We start from the raw sequence: 11,687 nt of genomic DNA, 5'->3' as shown, positions 1-11,687 counted from the left end.
TTGTATACCACTTTGTGTTGGTCTTTCACATTAAATTCCAGTGAAATATATTTTTGTTTGTGGTTGTAATGTGACAAAATATGGAAAAGTTCAAGGGGTATGAATACTTTTGCAAACCACTGTATCTAAAACTAATTTAAACTCAGTTAATAACTTAGTCCTAAACGTTATCCCCCCACCCATAAAAAAATAAAATAAAAATAAATGGAGTTTCACCATATTGGGACCGGTCTTTCCCCATAATGACCCCATACTGACTACTCTTGAAAAGGTGTGTATACCAGAAATGGTCCTAAAAATAAATAAAAAATATATATATATGCAACATTTAATTAAACAAATGTACTTTTGAGGTTAAAAAAATGTTCATAATTAATATAAATAAATTACAAGTTAAAAGGGGCATGGAAATTTCTCTTTTTTGTATCAAAAAAATATCGAACCGTGAGACTAAATTATTGAACCGAACCGTGAATTTCCTGTATCGTATATATTCAGAACTGCAGAGGTAAAAATACTAAGGATATATAGTTATAAAACATTTTAAATTCAATCTGAAAGAGTCAGTATAGTTTTACAAAAGACCCCCAGATAAATACAATAAGCAAGCTAAGTGATTAAATAATTTTTCAAACAGAGGAAGGGTAAAGGAACTGTAAGTGAACTTCTATCTAAGCAGGATATTCAAAACTCTTTACATTATATCTGTGTCCTCATTTACCCATTCATTCAGCACTCTACTGTCTCTCTACAAAGCTAACCCAGACTGATCATTCTATAGAGACTAATCAGTGCTTACATCACATTCATCAGAGGCAGTGGGGGTGACATGTGACTGAATAGCAGGGGAATCGAACCGCCAACTCTCTCGTAGGACAAATCCCCTAACCAGGAAGCCCTTTCTGGGACAAATTGTTTTTGTAGAGATGTGTCATCCCACCTGTCCTTATGTCATGTTTCTCATTTGATTTGTTACCTGCTGGGGTGTCTGATCTGTGGTTCTGACCAGGCACCACCCGGGCCGATCTGCAGAGCGTTCCACCAGCTCCACCGTCTGACCGCAGCGCACACCCAGTTCTCCTGGTCCCCCAGAGGTGAAGTCCAGCAGCACCACCACTAACTCACAGCCTCCTGACAGCTGCAGACACACAGGTCGTCATCATGTTACAGGACCACACTCAGATTGCATTAAAAAAATGCTCAATGCTCAAACGCTGCTGAAAACCCTTATGGCATGGCCTAGATTACTGAATTTTTGATAAATAATATGTTTAATGAAATATAGAGGAACAAATTCCCTTTCAGTTCTAGGGTTTTGTACATTGGGACATCATGAAATCGATTGGGGCCCGTATTTATCAAACTTCTTAAAATTACTTTTAAGAATGCTGTTAAGAATGGACTTAAGTGCAAAAAAAAAGTTCTTAGCTAAAAGCTGAGACTAAAAGTCTCACTTTAAGATAAGTGTCATGTTAAGTGACAGTAACTGTGTTTACATCCAATTTTAATGCAGATTTTCAGCAAAATTTTATAATTTTGCAGAAATGTGAATCAGATGTGTTTCAAACTTCTGGTTTGAAGCAAATCAACCAGCCTATGCAAAGTGTAATTACATCAGACGTTACACATGGCTGTAGTAAACAAGAAGTAGAGATCACAAACTCACAGGGATCCACTTATTCAGACAATTATCAGGAACGTGTTGCTACTATCGGTAGCTGTAATTATGTATCTAATTGTGTAATTATGAAGCTGTCCAGCTGTGACTGCAGATCTCCACATTCACTCACCAGCTGATAGGTTAGTTTAGTATTCGCCCTTTAGTCCAATATTATGCCCACTGGTAACATTATTTTTCTTTTTTCTTTTGTGTTGCATGAATAAACCTGTTTTCCACACCTTATTTTAATTACTGTAAATTATAACTGAGATTAACACTCAGGTAGGAGACCCCCCGGACCATTTGTGTAATTTCTGAGGGGGTGCAGTGTATATTGAAGGAGGACAGTTGTGATTTCTGTGTGATCTCTGTCTCCTCAGTCCATCTCAGACCACTAGCGGCAACTCTTACACACTAATGAGACCCCTGGAGCAGTCTTAAATATCTGGGAGAGTAAGAGGGATTCTTAGACATAAGAATTTTGATAACTGGCATTTACACTTAAGTCTCAGAGTAGGAGTAAATTTAAGGAATTTTCAGCACCTAAGTCTAAAATTCCACTCTAAGTTTGATAAATTTACCTATTTCAGTTTTAATTCAAATCTGACCTCAAATCAACCAAACCACAACAGATTCCACCTCGTCATTTTTCATTAAACAAAGAAAAAATGTTAAAGATGCGAGTAAAAATCTGATTCCAGTTCTTGATGCAGCAGCTTGTAGATCCTCTTAAGAACTTTCAGTAGAGGTTTTCTTTTTTCTATCAGCCTTTCACAAGGTTATAGAGGGAATTTAGACCCACTCTTATTTCTAATATTGCTTCAGTTCATTGGGGCTTCTGTTAGCTCTCTAAAGAGGTTGAGGTTCTGGACTTTATCAGGTCTATTGCAGTTCCTGGATAATACAGAACCTCTGCAATATTGTAGAAGTAGCAAAACTGGAACCAATTATTCATTTACAGCCTTAACAGACTTCTTTTTTAATAAACACCAACAGAGTGGAATTTATTGGGTGTTTTGTTCGCTTGACTAATTTTAGAATCTTGTAAAAAAACAGATCATTTTAATGTTTAAAAAGTACTTTTTTAATATCTAGAACTAAAAACCATGTGATGTTTGGTGGTGATTAAAATCCTCAGCATTGTTCTGATCACATCAGCAAATACAAACATTCTGCATTTTTCTTTCAGCAGTTTAATCACAGGACTGGCGACCAACACATGAACCATGAAAGCCACATATATCATCCTGCTGCCCATCCCACACCCACGTTCTGATTGGCCCACTAAGCAGCACGTGATAGGAGCTATAAACATGGTTGCCATCGTTACTGCTGACTCCGAGTGTTGACTAATAGTTAACCCGAGCACACGGGCTGGAGGCGGGGGGAGGAAACAGATGAAGTGTCAATGTCTACAGGGAGTGGAGGGGAGTTCCAGACTAAATGAACACAGCTGTGATCCACAACTGGAACGGGTCGAAATCTCCGGCAGAAAGAAGAATGGAGAATGTGAGAACAAAAACCCAGATCTGGGCCCGAATTTATCAAACGTCTTAGAGTGGATTTTTAGACTTAAGTGCTGAAAATGTCTTAGATTTGCTCCTACTCTCAGACTTCACTGTAAAAGCAAGTTATCAAAATTCTTAAGTCTAAGAATCACTCTTACTCTCCTGAAAAGTTTAGACAGCTCCAGAGGACTCTTAAGTGGGTAAGAGTTGTCACTAAGGGTCTGAGATGGACTGAGAAGACAGAGATTACAGCTGTGTCCTCCTCAAGAATACTATGCACCACCTCAGAAACTGCACTAAGTGGTGCAGAGGTCCTCCACCTGAGTGTGATTTTTAGTTACATTGTAAAGAGGAACTCAAATAAGGTGTGGAAAACAGGTTTATTTATCAATACTAAAGAAAGAAGAGGAGAAAAATACGATTATCAGTGACTTCACGTTGGACTAAAGTGGATATTTCTGTGCAGCGTTGGGAGAAAATCAGCTGGTGAGTGAAAGCATGATGCTGTCAAAACTCTTGATTTTTTTATTGTTTTCCCCACACTGGTAAAGGTGGGATTGAACTTTTATTTTATTATGTTTTCTTTGTTTAACACAAACTTCACGAAATAGAAAAAAGAAAAAAATTATTAGAAAAATAAATAAGATTTTAAAAATCCACAGCACGTGCGCGTTGTGGTGGGTTCTCCGTGCAAGGTCCAAACTCAACATTACCTCAGACTCTGAGACGTTAAAAAAGGCCAATCAAGCTGCAGTTTTTAAAATAATCTGCAAGATTTTCTTTATTCATGGTGTAAACGAGGAGATTTTATGTGATTTATGACAATCAGTACAACATGAACATTATTGTGTCAAATGTGAACTTCTCTTAGGATTTTCAGTTTTGTCTTGGCATTTCTCAGAATCTTCTTGAACATGAAATCGGATGCAGTGATTTGTTCATGCCGGAGTTTTTTTTAACGATATCATCCAGGATCAGCTTTGTGGCACAGCAAAGTGTCGCAAATCAGCTCTAATTACTCCTACACTTCACTTAAAGTGAGACTGAGTCGCTTGATAAATGACTTTTACTCTCAGCTTTTAACTAACTACTAAAGTTTTTTGCACTTAAGTTTATTCTTAACAGCATTCTTAAGAGGACTTCTAAGAAGTTTGATAAATACAGGCCCTGGTTTATTTAACAACCCAGTGTGGACAGAGAGAGGAAAACAGACAGAAAACTTCACAGCAGCATCAGAACAAACAACAGAACCTCAGATAAGTCAACATAAACTGATCTGAAACCTCAAAAACACAACTGGCTGCAGTTTATACATCATCATCATCATCATCATAATCATCATCATCATCATCTGTTTGAATGGAAGCTACTGGAAAAAATCAAATAAAAAAATGGAATGCTTCTACTAGAATTTTTTTCAATCTTTATCTAAACATACATATGTACATTTTCTTTTTCATCAGATTTTATATTTAGTATATTTTTATATAAAAAATAAACTCAAAATTTTCCTGCTTCCATTAACTTTTATTAAAATTTCTCTAGCCTCAGAACCTGATACCCACGTGTCAGGCTCTGGGTAACTGGAGGGTTTCGTGTCTTGGGGCTTGGTGACAGTGAGAGCTTCTGCCTCTGCTGTTGCTGGGTCTACATGGAGTACTTAGTGCCAGCGTAGCCCCTTGACTGCACCCCATCGAGAAGCGGTTGGAGCCTCACAAGTACTGGGGTCTCCAGGTGATGAAGACACCAACATGTTATTTTCCAGTCATTTACAGAAACCCAACAAAGGGTGGGAGAATTGCCGGGATCAAAACTGTGCAAGACAGTGAGACAGAGGTCACAAGCATAACTGATGCTGTGCAAACTGCCTATAAGTCTGCCTGTCCGGAGAAAGTCTGGAGGCCGTCAAAGCAGCTGGCCTGGTAGACTTCAGAGTTGTCTGGCCTCAGCAAGGCAGTAAGATGTAAATGGCAAAGATACAGATCCCAACCAAGTAAAACCAGGTGGGAACAGTATGTACAGTCCCACAATCACTATAAAAGTGCTTTAAAGGGGACCTAATGCAAAATTCACTTTCAGTTTTTTTTTTTTTTTTACGTACAGTTGGGTCTGTACTGTTTCAAAAACAATCCAAGCAGAAAAAAATGCCAAACTTCTCCTCTCTGTCAACGCTCTCTGGTTTCATTTAAAAGAGACAATCGTCAGATATTGTCCAAGATTAACCTTCAGGGTGGATATAGCTCGCTAGCAGCCTCGCACCGATGACCTATTCATGTCATGATTTACCCAGAATGCTTTGCATGTAAATAAAATGGCCCCGTCCGTGTAATATATTTTTAAACTTTTAGTTTAAAAATTATAAAAATTAAACAGCCTACAGTATTTTTAGTTTTTATTTTACAGTTAAAATAAATGTTTATCAAATAAAGTCTAATGTTACAACTAATCATGGATNACTTAGGCCACTGCCTGGCTCTGAGTAGTCAAAGGAAATAATTCTGGAGGACCCCTTTATGGATCCTGAGATGCTCAGAACACTGAGTGTTTCTAACCTTGTATCCTTCATCAGAGAGGGACGAGATGGTTCGAATAAAGACCAGTGTCTTTGGGGAGAGCAATGGGCCCACTTACGAGGCCCCCGCTCATATGGGTTTATTTTACAGTTAAAATAAATGTTTATCAAATAAAGTCTAATGTTACAACTAATCATGGATCCCTTTAATAAAAGTGTGTCTTTGGGGAGAGCAATGGGCCCACTTACGAGGCCCCCGCTCATATGGGTTTTTTATCCATCCCAACTCACCATAAAATCATAAAACCATAATGCTATGAGACTATATTGGTATAAAAAATAGTCTGTTATATAAAAATTTCTACTTTTTTAAAACCTTTATGTATCACCCAGTCCTAGGTACAGCACACTCAGCTCTGCTGCTAAATCCACAAATGCATTTTCCTAACAAATGTGGCACAATTTAAGGGAAAATAAACAGGTTTTCCAATAATATAAGATTTATTGCCATGAATTGCAACTAAACACAAATTTCTTTACTTACTGTATGTGCTGTTTTCTGTATGTTATTCCGTCTACCTGTCTATTTATGTAATAAAAATAATTTTTTAATTAATTTAAAAGAATAAAAACAATTCTCTTCAACTTCAATTTGTTTAATTACTGTATTTCCAGTTGGTTTATGGTAAAATTAATATAATACAAAACATTTTTTGATAGTGTAATAATATGTTTTGCCATATTTTGTTAATCTTTTTGACAATGAAATTACAGTAAACTTTTTAGTAATGTTTTAAAATTGCTTAAAATTTTGTACGTTTGTTTTTTAGTTGCTTTTCCTCCTGCTTTAATAAAAAACAAGACAAACTGATGATTTTGTTAGGACAGCTGCTTCTGGCTTTATTTTAGTATTTTTTTCTTTTTTTTTTTACCAAAGAAACAAGCAAAGTAATGGAAGAAGCTTTGAAATAAAATAAAAATCTTTATAATCACTGTTACTGTTTCATTTTAGGTTGATTGTATCGTCTTTCAATACTAACTCTTCTCATCTCAGCTGCCAAATCCTGAAGTTTTAACACCCTAAAGACAACTAACGGACCACAGCTCATAGGACCAGCAGGTCAGAGGTCACAGCCACTAACCCCACCCTTTTCTAACAACCAACAGGTGAAGAAATCAAACGTACCTTGTCAGCAGAGCAGTGTCTGTAAGTGTGAAGAGCGGAAACTCCCTTAAACACTAGACAGATACACACCCATGCAGCTGCAGCAGTGGTGAAGTCAGAATGTAGCCTGACACACCCCTCTGTGTGTGTGTCTGTGTGCGTCTGTGTGTGAATGTGCTTACTTTGTCGCTGTCGGCTGTGTTCTGTGACGTTCGGGAGGCGATGGAGACGGTGTCAGGCTGACTGCTGGCATCACCCAGACTGTCTGCGTCTTCACTCGTTTCCCTGAAACAGACAAAAACACGTTTTTGTTTTTATCTTTTCATGCCCAGAGGACTTCAGATGAGTTTGTGGAAACTTTGTGTGTGAATTTTTACAGTTTGGGTTTTAGATTTTTTTGTCCCTATAGTTTAAACTCTCATATTAGTAAGTTTACAGTCAGTTTGTTGATAAAAATGTCAAAAGTTTTAGGTTTTGTTAGGTCAGCAGTTCAAAAAATTTCAAATTTCAAAATTCAAGTTACAAAGGCTACAAACGAATGATTTTGATTTTGCTTTGATAAATCAGCGAAATAATTCAAATATTTCAACAGTTTTACAGCATGATACAGATTTAATTGTTGGAGGTTCTGACCTCATTCTGATGACAAACTACTAAAAGGCTTATCTGGATTTAAATGTTATTTTTTTTTGGTGAAAACACACATTCAATAGTTGTGCACATTTTGGGCGTTTGCATGTTTTTGTAGTTAGCAGTGCAGCATTTTAGTCCCATAAAGCCTGTGTGGATGTATCACACATGCAACATAACTTAAAGAGAGACACATGTTTGCAAAGGTGTAACTAAAGGATTTATCAGAACCTTCATGCAGCTCCTGATCAAAATGAGAGGTAAAATGTGTTTTTCTGTTTCACACACCTGCGGGTGATGCTGCGCTGTCGTCCCAGCGTAGGGTTGGGTGTTTTGGGGAGGGGGATAGGCTCCCTCAGTGCCCCCCGCAGATGACCCCGTCTCTCCTGGATCACCTGTCGGATGCTGCGAACCCACTCCTGTTTCAGCTCCAACGAAGATGCCTGACAAAATAATAAAGGATTCTTAGATGACTTATCTAATTCTGGTCTGAAATGCATGAAATTAATTCAAATAGGAAAAGCTGTAATAATGTTAAAACCCACTTGTTGACAACTAGCTTCTTTCTAAAACATAATAAAATTGAGTTAGTCTTCAGACAATAAAAAAATGCTCTTACCTTCAATACTGTCTTGTTGTCAGAGGTCGGCGTTCGTCCCACCCACAGAGCAAACTTACAAGGATCCCCCTCAATGTGCTCTGTTACTCCCAGCTCTGAAGTCTGACACACAAAACAGCTGGGATTGTTTTAACATAGTTTCTGTTGGTTTGACTCGACTGTGAGGACATTACACTTGTTTTTGTCCCGGTTTATGTGGACTTATTCAACACAAAAACAAAAAAAGACAAATTTAACATTCCGAAGTTTGGAGGATTTTCATCAGTAGAAAAACACACCAATGACTGAAACGTTTTTAAAGCTGCTCAATCAGCTAGTTTTCAACTTTCTCATATAGCAGCTGATGAATCAACTACTTTATTCATGCCATTCATTTCCAAACGTCTGAGGGCATTTCATAAACATCAAGATATCAAGATAAAAATTAAACACTTACACCCTATTTCATAAAAATATTCAGCACCCTATAACTCAAAATCAAAGCTTTTTAAAATCAACAATTTAACCAATACATAACATAAAACATAAATGTCTCAAGATAATTAAAACGTGGTAAATATGGTGAGCCTAATGAAAAAAACTTTATCTTTCGGCATCAAAAACCATAAAGTTTAGACAAAAAATATTACACAGACTCAAATAAATCTAAAAAGTAGAAGATATTAAACTGACATGAAACAATGTTTTAGAAAAGTTTGGTTTTAAAAACAAAATACAACCTATGAAATTTTTAATTAGATGATTTCAGTGTATTTATCCACCATCTTTGCAACAAATAGATATCTGAATTTACTTCCAACAGTTAAATAAAATCAGTTTCACTTTTACCCTGGTGTATCTCAATAATCCATGCAGTAAAATCTAAAACCTTTTTAGAATTCCATTTTTTACTTTTCAAGCGTTCATTTTAAGGAAAATATCTTCCCTTTTGTCACTGTGTCAGTCATTATTTCAGCTTGAAACATGAGTTTAATCATGAAACATAAAGCAGCTTTAGTTACCCTCAGTCTGCTCTTGTACAGGTATTTGGTCCGTCCAGACGAATCCTTCATCTCTTTGCTGAAGATGAGTGACAGCTCAAACAGGAAAAGGTGTCGGTCCCGCCCCTTTCTGATCAGAGACTTGGGCTCCCATACCAGGAAAGAGTCCTGCAGGAGGAGCTCCCCTTGGACCTCCAAACCCTCCTCCAGACCTGGTAGGTACATCACACCAGACACTAATTATGGCATTTTTTAAGCTTCACAATAAAAGCTATTTCTCCATCATAATAAAACATATCAGTAGTAAATATGGTATTAGCATGTTACCCTCCAACATGCTAACATGCATGGCATCATTTGCTCTTTTTGGGACACTCAGCATGACGTCCAGGCCCTCCTTTATCTCTCCTTTGCCCTCTTCACAACATGCCAGCAGCTCCTGCAAACACAGCAACAGTCCTGATAAACCATAACAGGTTACACCAGAAACCTCTTCTGTAAATACTACTACTACTTCTACTACTACTACTACTACTACTACTACTACTACAACTAATAATAATAATAATAATAATAATAATAATAATAATCATTTTCTTTTTAAATTATTAGAAATCTTTACATTTTAAAGCAGCTGATTCTACATTTAATTTTTTCAGTAGAAAAAAGTAAATATTGTAATTTTTAAGCATTAAAAGTCAATAGTTTTAAGGAAATTATTAGAATCCTAATGTAACTTTTCTCATGTAATTTTTCTGTTTTCTTTCAATAGCTCACTATACTTTTCCCCATATTTTGATTTCTATTTGTCTCATTCAAGTAATCAGTGTTGTATAAAGTACCACAAAGTGATACTTGAGTAAACGTACAAGTATCTTACCAAAAAATTACTTTGGTAAAAGTTAAAGTCTCCTTTAGGAATATTACTTGAGTAAAAGTCTTAAAGTATCTGATATGTTTTGTACTCAAGTATTAAAAGTAAAAGTATTGATTTAAAATTAGCAGTAAGATTTACATTTATTAGGAGGTGACCTCCCCAAAAAATGCAGAAATGACTGTTGTATTAAAATAATTAATTTATGTTAAATTTAGGATGCACTAGTCCAGCTGTTTCAGTTTATATAAATATATCAAAGCTGCCAAAAAGTAAAGTACAGATACCCAAAAATTCTACTTGAGTACAATAAAGAAGTATTTGTACTTAGTTACTTTACAATTCTGCAAGTAATTTAAAGCCATGATAATCTGAAGATGATCAAATAAACAGAAAAAGCCCACATAGCAAAATTTGTCCGGCCCCAACTCTGGCCCACACAATGCACCAACACTTGGCCCAGATACTACCCAAAAGAATGATGGGCCTTTGCTTGGTCCAGATGTGGTTTGCCAGCGATGGCATGGGTCAAACCAAACCACATCTGGGCCAGCTGTGGCATGCCATCTTAAAAACAGCGCCGTCGTTGCCAGATCTGGCCTACATCCAGTTGACAAACGTGTCATATCAGCAGTCAGCCAGCAGGGCCAGCTTGACACCAGATCTGGCCCACACTTCTCTGCTCTGTGGGTTATTGGGGAATAATTTATTCTGAAGTCATTCCTGTTGTCTTTTTTCTAATCACCCTGTTAGTTAGTCTGAGCTGTTATCTGTTTTCAGCTTTTTGTCCACAGTTTCAGTCAGTATTCAAATCCTTTCCAAAAAATATAGAGAGCCATAATAATACAGAACAAACATGTAGTAATCATTAATGCATTTCTGGTGATTATAATAACATGCTAAAACCTCTATAAAGTTAGTTTGTTGTGATCATGCAGGCGTGTTTAACTTGCTTCACATTTTTCGGTCTTCTTGAAGTTTCTAAACCTCTGAGCTCAGATTACAGCAGATGTTTAAACAAACAAAACATATTTTATTCTAACACACTATAGCTGCAGACAAGGTGTGTTTGACTGAAAACTAAAAATCCTTATAGTGATCTGTTTTCCAAACTTTTTTCTTTTTTTTTTTTTTTGAAACAAAAGCAGTAGTGAGTTCTGACTTTCTGAGGTTCTGTTACCTTTAGCAGCAGCTGGTACTTGGTGATCCTCTGGACCGGTTTAATTAAAGCTGAGGAGATGGAGTTGGCCAGACCGTGTCTCCTCTGGACCTCCTGTTTCACATTAGGATAAGTTTCAGTTCTTCAATGACAGTAACTCACTGGTTTTACTGTTTTGTTGTTTCTTTACTACACCTGTATAAAAGTGTTGTACATGCACAACAGATGCTTCATATTTAACACTATGTTTAAATTACCTGACACTTTTACCAGACTGTAAGAAATTAACTAAAAAAACTGAAGTTTGGAATCATTTAAGTCAGTTTATATTCTATACTAAGCCAATGGATGTCTTTCATGTGGACCTCATTCTTATGCAGGGGTGGGCAATCCTGGTCCTCGAGGGCCGCAGCCCAGCAGGTTTTATGATTTTCCCTGCTCCAACACACCTGATTCAGACATTGAATTACCAAGTTCTGCAGTATGGAGGACTGACACTGACTTAACTAGAAAAAAAGTAGAATTATATGAATGGACCAATAAATAAATTCTATTAAAAATGTGCCAGTTAAATTAAAAA

The 11,687-nt window shown here is 36.7% G+C and overlaps 1 protein-coding gene across 1 annotated transcript in view; it reads right to left on the bottom strand.

The window, feature by feature from the left end:
- The window catches only part of LOC106529019 (kalirin), a 61,454-nt gene that overhangs the window by 21,366 nt on the left and 28,401 nt on the right, over positions 1–11,687 (bottom strand). The window contains exons 32-38 of the mRNA XM_014024323.1: positions 11,129–11,221; positions 9,402–9,513; positions 9,096–9,286; positions 8,095–8,196; positions 7,764–7,918; positions 7,028–7,130; positions 977–1,138 (exon numbers count right to left, since the gene is read on the bottom strand). Coding sequence (XP_013879777.1) covers positions 977–1,138; positions 7,028–7,130; positions 7,764–7,918; positions 8,095–8,196; positions 9,096–9,286; positions 9,402–9,513; positions 11,129–11,221 — 918 coding nt within the window. The remainder of the gene's footprint in view (positions 1–976; positions 1,139–7,027; positions 7,131–7,763; positions 7,919–8,094; positions 8,197–9,095; positions 9,287–9,401; positions 9,514–11,128; positions 11,222–11,687) is intronic.

Source organism: Austrofundulus limnaeus, unplaced genomic scaffold (genome assembly GCF_001266775.1).
Source record: "Austrofundulus limnaeus strain Quisiro unplaced genomic scaffold, Austrofundulus_limnaeus-1.0 Scaffold418, whole genome shotgun sequence".
In the NCBI taxonomy this organism is placed as follows: Eukaryota; Metazoa; Chordata; class Actinopteri; order Cyprinodontiformes; family Rivulidae; genus Austrofundulus; species Austrofundulus limnaeus.
The sequence above is the reverse complement of the archived record's forward strand: the minus strand, read 5'-3'. Positions and strand labels throughout refer to the sequence as shown.